The following is a 17,723-nucleotide window of genomic DNA, read 5'->3' on the forward strand; positions in this document are numbered from 1 at the left end:
GCCGCCACCACCACCGGCACCACGGCGAGCCCGCCGCGCACAAGGCGAGGCGCGGCAGCCCCGCGGACGGCGCGGCGGGGCGGCCCAGCCAGCGAGGTGAGAGCGCCGGGCGGGGCGCGGGGGGTTCCCCGCGGCGGGCCGGGCCGGGCCGGGCCGGGGCCGCCTGCACGGGGAGGCAGCGCCCGGAGCTCCACCTGTGGAGGTGCGAGGGCAGAGGGAGCGCCCCGCGGGCCGTGTCCGGCGGTGTCGTGGCGGGCACGGCGGGGCTGCCCCGCGGGACGGGGCGCGGGGATGGTCCCGGGGCTACCGGGGATGGTGCTGTCAGGGTCGCCCTCATGGCAGGTGCAGCAGCAACGGCTGCGGGAGTGAAGCGTTGTGCCCTCCGTGCTTCCAGTAACGTGTGCTAGAGCTGATAGTCTGCTGGGGTTTTTATTTTATTATTATTTATTAGCCTCAGTAAGAGGGGATCCCATCAACCCCTACAAATATCTCCCAGGGGTGTCAGGGGATGGTGCCACAGTCTTTTTAGTGACAGGACGAGGAGCAATGGCCATAAATTAAAAGACAACAAGTTCTGCCTCAACGTGAGGAAGAACTTCATTACGCTGAGGATGTCAGAGCACTGGAACAGCTGCCCAGGGAGGGTGTGGAGTCTCCCTCTCTGGAGACATTCCAGACCCACCTGGATGAGTTCCTGTCTCACCTGCTCCAGGTGACCCTGCCTTGGTCTGGAAGATCTCCGAGGTCCCTTCTAACCCTAACAAAACTGTGATATCTCTAATAGAAAGGCCAAAATTTATCTGGATTTTAGTGCGTGGTGGGTGTGTTTCTTGTTTGTTTTAACAGCACAGAATGACTCTTCTGGTTCTGCTAGCAAATTTGTCGTAGTAAAAGCCTCTTGGTGAGAGCAACGTAGATAAAAAGTAACTGCAAAAGCTGCTGTAATAAAAATACTGTGTTGTGAATTATGCTTTTGGAGAGTATGTGAAGGTTCTGTGCCAAAGAAACCAAGGATGCACATGCTTACAGGTCTGTAGTGTAAATTCTGGATAGGACTGTCTTAAGAGTGGTCAAAACTATTACTAGGACAGACTTTTCTCTGCTTGTTAATGCTTCTGCTCCACTGTACTTGGATAATGACTGTAGAAGCTACTGGATTGTAAACTTCTGCAGTGTTATCAATATTTATCAGGCCAGAGTTTGAAGCAGTGTGTCCTTGTAGGCTGGAGTGTCACTGTGTCAGTTCTAACCCAGAATTAAATAAGGTCTCTTTTAATGAGGGCTTAAACAGTGTGAAAATGAGCATCAAAATTCCTGACTTGCAGAGGAAAGCTGTTTGCTAATCTGAAGCCCTTCACTGCTTGCCCTCAGCTGCACATGTTGTGGTTTTCAGGAAGGGGCTGGATTTCTGTCCCTGACTATCAGTTTTTATTTTGATGTATAACCTAATTAAACTACCTATTACACTGACTATGCTGTGCTTATCAGTGGCCCCAGGTGCCAGTGAACATCCCCCCTGTTTTTGCTGTTTAATTGTGGTGCTGGTGTGTTCAGTTATGTCTAATCATTTTGGAGTAGCTCAGTTATTGTCTCTGCTGTCACTTGGCCTCGCTGCTGAGCTCACAGTTTAGTGACCTGGCCGTAGCTTTTTTCATATTTGAGGTACTGCAGGCTTTCTGTTTATTTGAAGGAATAATTAAAACTATATTTCCCTTAAGATTGTCAGGCATTGTTGCCCATAATGTCAGTGTTAGCTTCACTTAATACAGTGCTTTTCAGTGTAGTAGTGGGACTCTGCTGTGTTCAGTGGATCCAGCAGCAGCCAGGGCAGCTTTTATCCTGAAAATAAACCACTGGAAGCTCCCAAATGCAAAGATTCCTCAGTGTCTGTCTGCTATTAGGGAACAGCTTCAAGCAGGCAGATACTCTGAATTAAAACTACCACATGTGTCAGGTTTTTAAGCGGTATCCAAAATCAGAAATGCTTAAAATAAGATACCTTTTACAACCAAAAATTCTTAGAAGCACCTACAGGGAAATATTACCAACAGCTCAGTGGCATAAAATTATTGTTTAGTTCCAGCTTGGAATCTCTGGTCCCAGCAGAACAAAGATCCTGTGTGTGATTTGTGTGCTCTCTGCAGTGAGTGAAGCAGTGCCTGTACTCGAGAGCTCGGTGTTAAACGAGCTCGTGCACTTCAATTCCCAGTCTTGCAGAAAACCTTTATTCCAAGAACCATTCTGGTTGGCTTCCCAAAACAAGTGATACCACCCTGCTCTTCCTGGTTTCCCTGGCTGGAACAGGAAGAAATCAGGGCCTTTGCTGTTTGTGAAGGCTACAGCAGCACTGTGAAAACTTGTATTTCAGGTCCTAAGACTATTGTATGGAGTGAGTGTTAAGCAATCGACTCTTTCTTTTCTCCATGAGTAATTCTGCTGTTACACCAGGCTGTTGGGAAGGTCAGTGATGAGCTCTGGGGACCAAACCAGTAATGATCTGGTTAATCACTGGGGCTGCCCTAGAGAACTTGGAGCTGTGGGTATTTATGAGGACACACTTATAGAGCAGCAGTAACATGTTTTTTCCTTGTAACTTCAAGTGTAACAAGAGGAGGATACCAATTTGCAGCCCAGGAAAGGGAGTTTTGGTAGCACAAAGGCCTGTGGTGAGGGCAAAACTGAAACTTTAGCTACTGCACCTTCTGGTCAGGTGTTGCCCTCAGCAGCAGGTTGTTCTGATCCCCCGTGGCTGTCCTGGTAACACAGAGATTTATGGGCATTGTTGGATGAAATAGTTCTTTGATTCAGGCACATTAAAATCTTGTCTTGGCAATTGAGTTTTTAGCAGCTGGAGCATCAGGTTTTCTAACTACTTCTGTCACTTGCTAAATGTCATTTGAATTAGTTTTTATTCTTGAAAGATAAGCGGCTTAAACTATTACATTTTCTCTAACAGAGCTACTTCTTTACATTTTACCTCTCAGGCTTTTCCAGGGTGATTAACCTTAAAGAAAACCCCAAACCAGCCTCTTAATTTCTCTCTCTGCATTAACTGGGTAGTTAACCATAAGACTAGCAGACCATAGCTGAAGCTGTGGGTGTGATGATCGGGGTCCTTTAATGCAGAACATCAACAGTCTAAGATTTAAGTATTTTTACCTCTAAATGTCAGGAAGGTTTGTACCTCTTCAGCTGCGCTGTTTTGCTTCTATATCAGGTGTCCAAAATCAGGGAAGTGCTCTGTAATGAAAGTCTTGATGTCTAAATGTTACACACACTTGTTTGTCCTCTTCCCCTGCCCTAAATGTCAGAAGTTATTAATGCACTTAATTATAGATGTTCTGAAACACAGACGCCTTTTAAAGGCATTCTAATAAACCTGTTAAAAATGGAAATATTTCTAAAATATTAAGCCTGAGTCTTTATCTATGTAGTACTAGAACTACTGCGTTTTTGGTTGTCTAATTAAGTCAAAAGTCAGGGTATTACTACTGGTCATACTCCCTGGGAATAGGTTGCTTCAAGTGAGGGGGCTGAATTCTTTTGGGGTGAATGTGCTGCAGCTGCAGAACTCTAATCTTCTCTTTATTGTCGCTGCCAGAAACTCCAGACGAAAATGGCAAAACCCAGCGAGCTGACAGTCTTATTACGAAGAAGATAAAGAAGAAAAAGAAAAAGAAACACCGGGAAGATGTGAGGGGGAAACGCCTGAAGATGTACAACAAGGAAGTGCAGACCGTGTGCGCTGGGCTCACTCGCATCGACAAAGAGGCCCTGTCTCAAGGACAGTGTGACAGCTTGGAAATGAACAAGGAATCCTTCAGGTACCTGAAGGATGAGCAGCTGTGCAGACTGAATTTGGGGATGCAGGAGTATCGGATACCCCAGGGAGTACAAACACCGTTTGTGACGCACCAGGAGCACTCTGTTCGCAGCAGCTTCCTGAAAACTGGCACTAAGTTTAGTAACTTCATTCACGAGGAACACCAGTCCAACGGAGGTGCTCTGGTCCTGCATGCCTACATGGATGAACTCTCATTTTTGTCTCCAGTGGAGATGGAGAGGTTTGCAGAAGAGTTTCTTGCGTTGTCATTCAGTGAAAATGATAAAAATGCAGCTTACTATGCCTTAGCCATAGTACACGGAGCAGCTGCTTATTTACCAGACTTCCTGGATTACTTTGCTTTTAACTTTCCGAACACTCCAGTGAAAATGGAAATTTTGGGCAAGAAGGACATTGAAACAACAACAATTTCAAATTTTCATTCTCAGGTAAGAACTGTTTAAAGGCATGAAAGTTGCACAGCACCTAGATTTGATTAATCTCATTAATCCAGAGCAGGGATGGCTTAAAGTACATGAGTCGCAAATTCATGTTCTAAGCAGATGAAAAAGATGTTGGGACTGTGCTGTTTATTCCTGTTCCTGCTTAAAAGCTCCCCGGTAGCTGATGATTCACACCTCAGACACTGCTATCTGTGACCTGAGGAAAGATCTGCACTGATCATCCCTTTCTTCTAAACGTGGGAAAACACTGAGATTGTTCAAAACAACAGCCAAGTCTGTATCGAGAGTTGCAAAGACTGCAAATGCTAACACTTTTTTTTATTATTATTATTTAATAGATCTGGGTGGATTTTTTTTTGGTTTTTTTTTGCAATGACATTACTTTTCAGGTTTCAGTATATCATTCACGATTTTTTTTAAACATCTTCATTCTATCAGCAGCTGATGTTGGGTGTTTAGACTTCCTAACTTGGAAGTGGGTAGAGTATCTTTTTAATTTCATTTTATGTATTACCCTGCTTTCCATACTTTCCCTAAACTAGCTTAGATTCTGAAACTGTGTCTCCATGTAACTTAAATGGATGCAACAGTAAAAACTAAGCTAATTTAAGATTCCCATGTGAAAACCCATTGGATTTTAGTCTTGTGACCAAACTCAGAAATATCTATGAACATACAGCAAGATTAGATTTTAGATAAATTTATTTTAGATGGAATAAAGCTTTTTTCTGTTTAATCTGAGAACAGATTCAAACTGCTGAGTACTCTTAAAGTCGTTATTCAAGATATTAATTACATTGACTGGTTGACCTGTTGGAAGGATAAATCTGAAACTCTTTAGTGGAGTGCACTTCACTACTATTGGAACAGACCTTTAGCAACAGATTTTGAAATGTTAATGCTTGTGAATGGGCTGTTTGGCTCTCTCCAGGGCTTACCAAATGCTTATAAGCAAGATCTGCATTGGAAAAGCAATTCCTGCTTTACAGAAAGTTACTGCGTGGTCACTGTGGAGTCTTTGAATACCATTAAATGAATAATTCTGATACTTGGCTTATGAATTTGTTTGACAGTGATAGCTGCTGCTGCACTTGGACCAAGAAACAGGAGGCTGGTTAAATTAACTCTTGGTGCTGACAGAGCTGTCAGAGTGCAGAGTACCCCAAAAAACAATCTCTGTTATGGGCACTGTACATACCTGAGTGCTGCAGATGTGAAACCTGTTGGTTGGGCTTTGAAGTCTTCAGGATTAGTGATATGTCTGTGTTACTTGGTGTCATAATTTCATTCTAACTGGAGGGCGTGTGGTGACCCCTAAAATGGCTTAACAGAGCCACTGGGATATTTAACAATTGCGTTTTTCCTGGGTGAATGTCCTGTGAACACGAATCCTGGTGCTATAAATACACGTGAGGAATGTATGGTAATAAATAAGAGGCTTTGTTGGGTTATAATCTGCGCTGCTACTTCAATTAATTCTATTTTAAGTACTGTCTAAACTTGATTAAGATTGAGTCATGACATAAGGTTCGGTTGGCCTAAACCACTTCTCTAAACCCAGCTCCAGCATGACCTGGTTAATCCTCTCTGGCTGAAGTGTGTTATTGCAGATCACTCTGGGCACACAGCACAGGAGCTGTCACAGGCAGCTGGAAAGGGGCTCTGCAGGGAATACACAGGGTGGTGAAGTTTAAGGAAGCATTTTGATTGCTGGTGGGTTCACCCACGTTTTGCAGGCTGGCTCATCTTGAGATGGAGAAGGGCCCAGTGCCCTGCCTGAGAGAGCCAGGGGAGGATCAATCAGCCTGCCCCTTGTGCTGCTGCTCCTTGGCAGCACCACTGAGGAACCAACAGACTGGCCAGGGGTCACTTCTGACCTTTCTGTGTGAGAACTGTCCAGTACAGGAGCGCTTTGTGGTTCTGCTTTTGCAGATTGAGCATCTTACACTGTTGTGTGCTGTAACACTGGGTGTTTTTAATTGGAGATAACGAAGTTACCTTCATTCTGGGTTCCTTCTCTGTGCATGAGCTTGTTTGCTGTGGTGAGGGGATTTTGAGCATTGAGTCCTGGGGACTCAGTGTCGAGAAATGAAGATTTGATCTGTAAATTGCAAGTTAATGTGACCTTTGGCTTACACAACATTGAGCTGTTTTGTGTACTTTTTCAGAGAAACTGAATTTTTGTAGGAAGTGTCTCCAGTTCAAAATAAGGACTTTAATCAGGAAGAACTGATAAAAGTCTGGTGATAATTAACTGCCTTGCCAGGGGAATTCCTTTGTTCTCAGGGCAGTGTGTTCATAACAAGCACTCCAGTGTGTGTTTGGAGCATAAATGTTTGTCTTCAGTATCTTAAAATAATTAAGCTTAAATGTGCTCTGGATTTTTTGCTTGCATTGGCCACCATTGGTTCTACTACTTCAGTACTGGAGCAAAGCTTTAGTTTGGAGCTGTTCACGAGCTTTCAAGACTCAAATCACTGAGCAGTAATTTGTAAGCTTTCTTCACATAAGGGCACAATTTAATTTGGAAGCCCTTAGCAGTGCAGCTAGAATGAGCTCTCATTTTCCTTATCACTTGCTTCAGTACAACTGCTTCTAGTTCCACTCAGTGAATTGGAATATATTTAGACTTAAAAAAAACACTTCTACTTCCCCCCCCCCCCCCCAAGAAAAAACAGATCAGCTGCCTGTTGAATTCTCCCTCTGATCCAAGGGAGAGTTAGACTGTCACAGAGGAGTGGGGATTCTGGGAACAGGCCAGGAAAGAGCTGGGGAAGTAGGTTTTGCATAAGCTGTTGTTCCTTCTGGGAAGAAGGAGGGAGAAGCAGCCAACAGGTGATAATTGGGGAAGTTTTCCTACTCCTGCTGTCAGAAAAGGTTCCTCTGTTCCTGACAGCTTTGGTTAATGAACCACATCACAGCTTGGTTGTCTCCCCCACGAGAACTTCTCTTATTCTGGAATGGCAATCTCTTTTTTTAGCAGAAGCTACCAAAGTGTGAAGGGGAGAAATCGTGCATGTGCACTGCAGACTTCACTTGGCTTGTCACCAGAGCCGCATAAGCCATGCCCAGTGGTCTGGCTGCAGTTTGTCACGTTGGAGTCAGACATGTCACCCTTGCTGTGCTGGTGTGTCACTGCCCTGTCCCTCTGTTGTCAGTTGTAACCCCCTTGTGCTCCTGCTTTCTTCCCTGTAGCCGAGTGTTTGTGTGGTTGGTTTTATAGCTGACTTGGCACGTTGAAATATTGGCACTGTCAACTCAGTCGTGCTTTCCTTGCAACTGGAGAGAAACTTCTGAGACTTAACCTCATTTGTCTCCAGCTGATGCTTCATCTGCGTGTCCTCTTCTCACCCTTTGGGGTTTTTGCTGCTCACTTAACCCTTGGAGAGGCAGGGCAGGGGCTGGGGTGGCTCAGGGACATGCAAATAAATACCAGCTCTGTGCCTGGGACAGGAAATGCTGGTGCTGTCTGTTCCTGTTCTCACCCAAGTGTGGGGAGCACTGAGAGGCACATCGTGCAGCTGCAGGAAAATGTCCCCCTGAGCACTGAAGAGCTAATTTTAACCATGCCTGTAACTCACTGTCAGCAGGGGGTACACAGGGCAGTGTGGCATTTGAAAGGGCACAGGGGTCTTACTGGGCCCCGTGGTCCTTACACAACAGTAATTCTGGTTTTAATTCTCAAGTGTATCTATTTCATTTCTGTTAAAAATTACCAAAACATTGAAATCCAATATTTCCCTAAAGTATTTCTACTGTCCCCTTTATAACTCTTGAATTCTTCTGTTTGGTTGTTTTGGTTTTTTTTCCATTGTGTTCCAGGGCATTGAAAAAACCCTCCACACTTAAAGCTTCAAGTTTTTCATTTCCTTTGAAAACACTGCAAGGAAAAACTGCATGTGGAATCATAATTCTTTTTATCTTGTGACAAACACCTGTGAAATACTAGTGACTCTCAGCAGGTGGTTTCAGGAGAGCAGATCTCATCTGGAAGTGGTCTGTCTCCACTTACACAAATAGTGCCAGGCAGTTAAACTTTGCTGACTTAAGGACCAGAACATTTCAGTCCTTAGTTCCCCTGTAGGGGCCCAGAACTGGAATATTGCTGTGGTGTTCCAGTGCTCCTGCTCTGAACTGCATTCAGCGAGTAGAGTGAGCTAAACTTCTATAATTAAGCAGCTAAATATCTATGGCTGCTGTAGAGAATAAAATTGCAGCAGTAACTCTATTTTTCCCTAATTAGTCTCTCCTAATTTACCTTTAGCAGCCTCATGGAGTAATTTAATGACATCTGGTTTGTTGACTAAACATGCAAAACTGAAACTAGACTTCAAACTAAGCTGCTGCATCCACGTATCTGTAAATGGAGTTAGTTATAAAAGGCATCACACATTCTGAACATGACTAAAATTGCCAATTTAGCAGTAATGCTCTGTCCCTGTCCCACCTCTCAGCCATGGAGAGCAGCTGGAGCTTTTCCCTACTGGAAACACTCAGACACAGAGGGAAGGCCAGGGCTCAAACACAACTGAGTGTGCAAAACAGACTAATTGTGGCAGCATTTCTGCTCTGTAACATCAAATACCTGTGGTATCTGCATCGAACCTGCTCTGTGGCCATATGGCATTTACAGCTGCAGTCCATAGGAGGAGGCTGGAGAACACTGGAGTCCTGCCAGGGGTTCTCCTCCAGGAACAGGAAATTGGTAAGAAAAATGTCCAAGTGCCCTTGGAAAGTGGGACAGTCTGTGCTCCAGAGGATGTCCAAGGGCTGTGAGATTTAAGTGTCTGGCCACAGCACTGACAGAAGGTTCTACTGCTGATGGTTATCCTGAAGTTGTTGCTCGTGAGCACTGAGTTTCTGGCTAAACCTCTTGTTTCCTCAGTTTCTTGTCCAGTTTTGTGTGTACATAATAACAACATTACCAGGGCCACTGCATGAGGGACACTGAGATTTTTCGTGACAGTGCCAGGGGAAGGATCTTTGGGACGATACTGGAATGAAGAATATGCATATTCCAGGGGCATCCAGTTTGAAATGTAGAAACAACAATCACCTGCACACTAGTGGAGAGTTGAAGCTTGCTGGTGAAAGACTGAGTCACAAGGAAACCTTGTGTGGTTGTTTTCTCAAGTCAGCCTGGAAGTGTTGAATTGTTCCTGAATTAGTCAAATACTCACTTGCTGTTATTCAAACAGAAGGATTTCCTGTCAGGAGCTCAGGCGGGAGCTGTTTCTCTTGGGATGCCCTGTGGGCACGTGTTCCAAACAATCCCCGTGCGTATTCCCAAAGGCACAGCTGCTGAAATAGAGGCAGAGGAGTCCAGCTGCGGCCTGGTGTGTTGTGACAGTCAGTTTGACTCTCGTGTAGCAGCACTAAAGCCGTGGTGTTGTCTCCTCTCTGGGCTCGCAGGTCAATCGGACGTACTGCTGTGGCACCTACAGAGCGGGACCCATGCGGCAGATCAGCCTGGTCGGAGCGGTGGATGAAGAAGTGGGGGACTACTTCCCAGAATTTCTAGATATGTTGGAAGAATCTCCATTTCTCAGAGTAAGCAGCGACTTGTGGTCTGTTCAGAGCACGGTAGATGTTTAGGCAATTACTAGGTTTCATATAGTTCAAAGTAATTAGAAACCATAAGGTGTTTTCTTTATTGATGTGCTTATTTGGAGCTGCTGAGGTTCATTCTTCCCTGTGCCCAGTTGAGAGGTATGGAATGAGGTAGCTACAATTGTGTGGATAATTAAAAAAATATAGTTTATCATGTATATGCACTACATAGTCTTCTGAAAACTGAATAGTCCTTCCCTGAAAACTGAATTTGATAAAGTTAGGCCAGAATATATTTTACCTCTCGAACTTATTTAGTTTCTCTGCAATTCTTTTGACAGCAAATTTGAACCAGTTTTACCAAAGGCACCATTTAATTTTTCTATCTCACCCAGTGTTTTGTGTTATGTGTGTTTTGTGGGTTGTTTTGTTTCTCCTGTCTCTTTAGATGACTCTGCCCTGGGGGACTCTTTCCAGTCTCAGACTTCAGTGCAGGTCCCAGAGCGATGACGGGCCCATCATGTGGGTGAGACCAGGAGAGCAGATGATCCCCACAGCTGACATGCCAAAATCGCCCTTCAAACGGCGCCGGTAAGGCTTGGTTTGCCTCCCCTGAGAGAGGAGAACCATTGCAGTAGTGCCTGTGTTAGATTGGAGAACAAAAGCAAAGTACTTGAGGACAAAAGCAGGAGTACTTGATGTGTAACTGGTTCTGCAGATGACTAATTCGGATTTAAGCTTCACTTTCACTTTTGTTTCAAGTTGGCTCAGCTGATAAAACAAACGTTTCTTGTGATGGTTATCTTCTTTCACCGCTTTTATGTCCTAGATCAGTGCTTTCTTAAGATTAAAAACCTCTTTCATTCTCCTTCAGGAGGCTTATTTTATTCATCTTATTTCTGTGGTGAGGGCAGCTCTGCATCAGCAGAGATCCTTACAGTGCTCGTGCTGCATTTTAATGTTAGTGCTAAAGCACTTGTAGTACTGTCTGCCTGCTCAGGAAATATTGGGGTGTACTTACATGTTTCTCAGAAAAAGAACAAATTTTAGGAGACTTGGAAGCATATTTTAATTGTCATTTCCGGGAGGATTTTTTGACATACTCCCAAATAACTGAAGTTGAGGTTCTATTAAGATAGCTCTATTTTACACACCATTAAATTCCTGGAGGAATTCTTCCAGCATGAGTGATTGGATTTGTTTGATCTCATAACCTGAATTGTACTTTGTTTTTATTCAGCAAAAGGTGGGAACAAAACCGAGAAGAAATCAGAGGGAAGCACTTCATTCTTTTGAAGCCTTCAGATTACTTTAACGCAAATATTTATTTCTGAGTAGTCTGAAACACTTTCACTGTGTGTTTTCATGCCATTACAGGTCAATGAACGAGATAAAGAACCTGCAGTACCTACCTCGGACCAGCGAGCCCCGCGAGGTGCTGTTTGAGGACAGGACGAGAGCCCACGCTGACCACGTGGGGCAGGGCTTTGACTGGCAGAGCACGGCTGCTGTCGGGGTCCTGAAGGCTGTGCAGTTTGGGGAATGGTAAGTGCTGCTGGAATGCAGCTCTTCTGCATCTTCTCTTTAAAAAAAAAAAAAAAAATTCCTTGGAAAACAACTCCAATCAGAAATCTGATTTTATCTAGTAAGATAAGAGCTGCCTAGTGCTGAAAACCACAAGCTGTATACCTGCTGTTTTCCCCTCTTGAAGCATTAAAAGATTGCAGACTATTTTAGAGATATGTAAAAACCTTAAAATACCATGCCTGGACCATCATCCCTGATAGTTCATTTCCTGAGCAGGTATATTAATTCTAGCTTCTGTAACAGTAATCTAAGAACTCAGGGTAATTAATTTCACAGCTGCAGTGCCTTCTCAGGTCATGTACCCAGGATATCGCTGGTGACCTTGCAGCGAAACTAGACTTGCATCACTGTAATTGCTAGAAATTACAGTGGGAATTGGATTGCATCATGAGCAATATCATTAGATTTTTGTATGAATAAAAGGTGCCAGGGCTTTCTTCACTCTGGTTCATGACTGCTGAATAAAATCCAGGTCCTCATTGCTTCAGCTGCAGAGTTACTTTTGTTATTTTACATTTTTCCTTTAAAGCAGAATTATTCTGTCCAAATATAAAATGAAGAACTGAGGCAAACTGTGGTTCCTAGAACTCAAGAGAACTTTGGTAGTGGCATTTCAAACCTATTTCTTGATCATTTTGGTAGATTGTCCCTGAAAACATCACTTCTGGTGTGAAGGCAGCAAGAAAGAAATGGGGGAAAAAGGAGAAATCTGTGAATTATACCTCTTGTTCAAAATACATGCATTGAGAAGTGATGAGCCTCTGCATAGTGCAGAACTGAGGAAGGCTGTTGGCTCAGTGAAACTTTCTGCACCTTTTCCAGGAGTGACCAGCCTCGTATAACCAAAGATGTGGTTTGTTTTCACGCTGAAGACTTCACTGATGTTGTGCAGAGACTTCAGCTGGACCTACATGAACCTCCAGTGTCACAGGTATCGGGTCTTCCCTCGGGACAGCTCATTCGTAGTGTTTTGGGAGTAATTTCTGGCAGATCTCAGGTTCTCTCCACAGCCAGCCCTTTTGTATCCCAGTGGCCCTCAGTTCTCACTCTCTGGGGCGATTTCCTCATGTTTCAGGATAGAACAGTTCAGTTGGAAGGGACCTTTTCCTTTCCCCCAAGCTGGGATTTATGCTGTGAGTCACAGTATGTGCTGTAGAAATAATCTGTTGATTAAGAAGTCATGTGTGCCTGTTCCTGCTTTTTCTGATGTCTGATGTTGTCTTAAGAGGTGGAGACATCTCAACTCAGTCCTGTCAGCCCAAACAATGCAGCTCATGTCACACCTGCTGTTTTCAACTGTAACCAGAGAATCCTCTTCACTTCATTCTCCTCTCCCAAGATGTGCACATTGGCTAAATTGTTTGAAACATCCAGTCCTCAGTTAAATTTGAACTTTTACCCATGAAACAGAACCACTCTGATTTAGACATGAATTAAGTTGAAAATAGGAGAATACTTGAACTGTTTGAAGAGTCTACCACTAACTTTCCCATCTCTCCTTCTCCCAGTGTGTTCAATGGGTGGACGAAGCCAAACTAAACCAAATGAGACGGGAAGGCATTCGCTATGCTAGGATTCAGTTGTGTGACAATGACATCTACTTCATCCCTAGAAATGTCATTCATCAGTTCAAAACAGTGTCAGCAGTCTGCAGCTTAGCCTGGCACATCAGACTTAAACAGTATCACCCCGTGGTGGGGGAGAATTCTCCAAATGCAGACAGCAATTCAAGCCTCAACAGTAATATCCCTGGAAAGACAGAGGCAGAAGGCGAACCCCAAGGTGTGAGTGTAAAAATAGAGTCTGAAGACCCAGGTGTAGAAGTTCAGCTTACCCCAGGGGTGCTCTCCTCCTCTGTTTCTTCAATATCAGGACTTGTGCAACCAGATCAGGTGGCCCAGCCCCTTCCAGGTTTTAAAGTAGAGTCTGATCAGCAACACAATCCACAGGATCATGCAGGCTCTTCTGTGTGATATGTATATAATCAAATGTTTTTTTAACAACTTTTTAAAATTTTGATGTGAAGTTATAGTTTTATAACTGGCTTATGTTTTATTGGAGAAATCTTGCCTATAATTCTATAAAGAAAGGTGACATTCCAAAATGTCAAGCATATCTTTTTTACACAGATTATGCAAAATTCAAGTTGTATTTTAACCCCTTAGTACAACCTGTAACAGTGGTCTACCACTTCTTTCTGTTTAAGTAAAAGAGATGTTGAATATCTTCTCAAAGTCAGATTGAAATTCCTCCAGGAACATGAAATGGTTGAACTCCATTGGTCAGTGTTATTTCCCTACTTTTACTTTAATCTTCACCAGAAAGTGATGCTTTTTTAGAAGACTTGCAAAGTGACTTCCCCATCTCCATGTTAATAGCTTTTAAAAAAGTTTAAAAAAAAAAAAAAGAAAAAAGAAAAAATAGAGAAAGCACAGCACTTTTGACGATTTGTGGAGTTTTTGGTATGTCTGTTCTTGACATGTTGGTTTATATACAAGCTATAGAAATTGATGTTTCTCACAGTTCCTACAAGGGTGATCTGTAAAGTGAACTGAAGCGTCTGATCCTGTTGAAATGCAATGACTTACTGACCTAACACTTCTCATAGCACTGCTTATGTTGTTCGGTGTGAGGGTTTTTGCTTCCAAACTACATCTTCCCTGAACGTGGTTTTAAATACTAGTGTCAAAATTAGAGAACCTCTTGGTAGTCTTGTGGAGGAAACTGCTATCTTTGAGCACTTTAAGGCTTTAAAATACTTAACCAACTTGGCAGCTTGTTCTGATCGGGTCGTAACGTGTCCAATGGATCCACACTTTCCCTTGTACTGATGCACTTAATATAATAAGCATTGAGTTGATACCTGACTTCCTAGAAATAAGGAACAGCCTTACTGTGTAAGTTCTGTATTAGTATTTCACAAATAAAAAGTATTATGGCATTGGACTGCTTTTTCCATGTGTAGCTCCTGGGCACCCAGTTACTGTGGAAAAATCAGTGGCACGTGCTCCATGTGTAGAGTGTCAGCTATCAACAATTGTTTTTAAACAATCTTTCAATATTTCTGGATGTTTTAACGTGTAATCTGTATTTGACTTTCACTCACCCCATTTATTACTGCCCTTTCCAGTCATCAAAAGGAAAAAGTCCTGTCCCTTTTCCCTCTCCCTCCCCCCTCCCCCACATTTAGAGTACAAGTTGGGTTTTGGTGCAACTTAAGCTGTCGCCAGATAACTTTATTTGTTCTAATCCTCACTGGGGTAGGAAAGATTTGAAAAACACTGTTAGACTAGACAAAAGCAAAGATGCTGTGTTAGTTCTGGATGCATCTTTTTAATATCAATTATTACTCTTCTCTTTATAAGGGTCTCTAAAATATGTTACTCTATTATAAATCTTACTTTGTGCAATATTGTTTGTGTAGGCTTTTATATACATATTAGCACCTCAGTGTAGAGGTCACTATTTTAAACTGATAGAGAAATAATTCTCAGAAGATACTGCAGTGATTAGTTAGAACCTGTATTACTCCTTATGTGTATGTATGTATTGTCTTCGGTACAAAAAATGAGGACTAGGAAATATTTCAATTTAAAACTAATTTACAGATTGAAGTGGTAGTGACTCGTTTAGTAATCTGTGTAAATAAGGTGTTAGAATGGAAAGCTTTTTATGATGAGAAGTAAATGTGATTCATGCAGGGGTGTAATTTAATCTTAGCAGAAATTCTAGGTGACTCAGCGCGGTTCCGAGACGAGCCGTCACTTCTCTGGTGGGTTTTTTTCCACTTTTTATGTTGAGAGGAATTTCATAGCTTTAAGGGTTGTGCAAAGTAAAATTCCTCACAGGCAATAGTGGTTTCAGTTCATCCTTCACATTCAGAGGTTCGTATTTCCCGAGGGTTGTTCTTTCCTTTTGACCGAGTTCTGCGAGTCTTCCAAGTGCCCATTCCACTCTTCCTGTGCTGCTCCTCGGCCCTGGCAGTGCAGCCACATCCTGAGGTGGCCCTTCCCTGGCAGCCAGCACTGATCACTCAGGAACTGACAAACCTGCAGAGACCACCAAGCTTAACTTCAAAGGCAGAATAAACAGATTGAGCCCCAGTTGACCCACTTGTCTCTTTTATTGGGGAAATTGAAGCAGAGTGAAGAGGGAATCCATTTGGAAACCCGCTGTAAATCCTAGTTGCATGTTTTCAAAGGAATGAGTTAAGACCAGAGTGGCTCACGTTACTTTCCAAACTGTAGCTTTAGTGAAATCTGTGAGAACAGCCTGAAATACCTGGAAAATGCTCTGACTTCCTCTGGGATGGAGGGACTTGACCAGTGGCATCCTGCTCTCTGTGCTCTGCTCAGTTACTAACCTAAAGCCTGATGTCAGATTAAAATGCATGTTAAAAAAGGTATCTTTGGACGATCTGAATGTTGCTGATGCGTGTTTGGAAGATTCAGGGAGAGAGGGACTGCTTGAGAACCTCTTACTAAATCCATGATCACCTCTGTTGTGCTTTAACCAGACTGACAGACTTTCAACCTCACCTCTGGATGTAAAGTACAACAGGGATTGCTTGGGAAGCTGATCCCTGTGCAGCCATTGCACTGAAAACAGCAGAGCAGAGTCACAACAAGACCCTGATGGCACTGGTGCAAATGTTTTCCAGAGCAAGAGCTGTAGAACACGGATTTTAGTGAGCTGCAGCTGCTTAGAGATGAAGAAACGGGTTCAGTACTGTTTGAGCAGAACAAATCTCTGGGTAGGGCCAGGTAAATATTTCAGAATATCTCATATTTAAATAGCTGCTATTTGAATTTCTCTCAGATTTCTTGAAGCAGCCTCCTCAGTGAGATAATCAAGCGTTGTTCTAAGGCTGAGAAAGTTGGGGCTGCTCAGCCTGGAGAAGAGAAAGGAGCAAGGAGACCTCACAGCACCTTCCAGGATCTGAAGGGACCCACGGGGAAAACAAAGAGGGGCTTTTCATCAGGAACTGGAGTGACAGGACAAGGAAGAACAGGGACAAACTGAAAGGGGAAGTTCAGGTTAGTTATTAGGAAAAAGACTTCTCTGTGAGAGTGGTGAGACAGTGGCACAAGTTGCCCAGGGAAGTTGGGAATGCCCCAACCCTGGAAGTGTCCAAGGCCAGGTTGGAGCAACCTGGGCTAGTGGGAGGTGTCCCTGCTCATGGCAGGGGGTGGAACAAGATGAGCTTTGAGGTCCCTTCCAAACCCTTTCGATTCTCTGGTTCTCAGTGGAACCCAGATAGATACAGTTCCTAAATATGAATGTGCTGGTCTGTTACTGTAAATCCTGGATTTTCATTTATGAGGGTCTGCTCTGTGATATGTGTCAGGTGATGGGTAGAAAATGCTCCTGCTTTATGCTGGAGACAACTGGCACTGCCTCACTGCTCTGTCTGTGGAGGGATCAGCTCTGAGACACAGAACTGAGCTTGAGCCCTCCTTTATTTAAAAGTGATGGGACCTAAAACGTTATGGGGTTAAAGGCAGTGCTAGAAAGGGATTGCAAGTGCAATTTAAAGCTGAAAGGCCAGCTGGCTTTGGTTTCTCTCTCCTGTAACCAAGCTGCAAGTCATGTTGTGCAGACACCTGATGTGTTCCCTTCCAGGAAGGGGGGGACACCCACGGGGTGTTCCAGGGGATTTACAAGGAATGTTTCTCACAGGTGTAGATCCAGACAAAGGGCTCTGCTGTGCTCTGGCAGGTTACACTTCAGTCCCCCTGGACGAGGTAGAGTGTGTCAGAGCTTTCATCGGTCTGAATCCAGATAAACTCTGGAGCTGCAGTTCCCAGGAGTGCTGAGCCTTGGCAGCTCTGTGGGGGTGGGAGAGGAGGAGAAGGATTGATTGTTCTCCCCCAGAGCCTGTTCTGGACCTTCTTGTGCTGCCCAGGGATGTGACCCGCGCTCTGAGCAGCGTCCACGGCGCTCCGAGCATTCACACAACCCCCCCTTTCCCTCCCCAACTCCCCCAATTTCTCTGTGCAACATGTAAAGATACTCCTGTATTGCTGTTTGGTGACTTCATTTGATTTGATTGGCAGCTACGATTTTATTATTTTTTTTTTTCCTGTGGTTTTAATTTATCCGAGGTCTCTGCCTGCAGAGGACGTGTACAATTGCCTGGACGACTGTTTGCTTTGTGCGGCCTTAGTTGTATTTATTGCCCTGGGCGCGTGTGCGGCCCCCCCGCGCCGTCGGTAGCTGACTGTATCCACCCAGTGTCAAACTTGTTAAGCTATTTCTTTGTAAAATAGTCCCGGCGGAATGCATAGAAAAAAAAAAAA

At 43.9% G+C, this 17,723-nt stretch overlaps 1 protein-coding gene across 1 annotated transcript in view; it reads left to right on the forward strand.

The window, feature by feature from the left end:
- Positions 1–276: 276 nt before the first annotated feature.
- Positions 277–17,723, forward strand: part of LOC114064392 (putative homeodomain transcription factor 1) — a 33,477-nt gene continuing 16,030 nt past the window's right edge. The window contains 6 exon segments of the mRNA XM_027897390.1: positions 277–412; positions 3,602–4,272; positions 9,700–9,837; positions 10,286–10,428; positions 11,215–11,382; positions 12,247–12,355. Of these exon segments, the coding sequence (XP_027753191.1) occupies positions 292–412; positions 3,602–4,272; positions 9,700–9,837; positions 10,286–10,428; positions 11,215–11,382; positions 12,247–12,355 (1,350 nt within the window). The 5' untranslated portion in view covers positions 277–291.

Source organism: Empidonax traillii, unplaced genomic scaffold (assembly GCF_003031625.1).
Source record: "Empidonax traillii isolate 1590-97213 ecotype Southwest subspecies unplaced genomic scaffold, ASM303162v1 scaffold541:size654180, whole genome shotgun sequence".
Classification (NCBI taxonomy): Eukaryota; Metazoa; Chordata; class Aves; order Passeriformes; family Tyrannidae; genus Empidonax; species Empidonax traillii.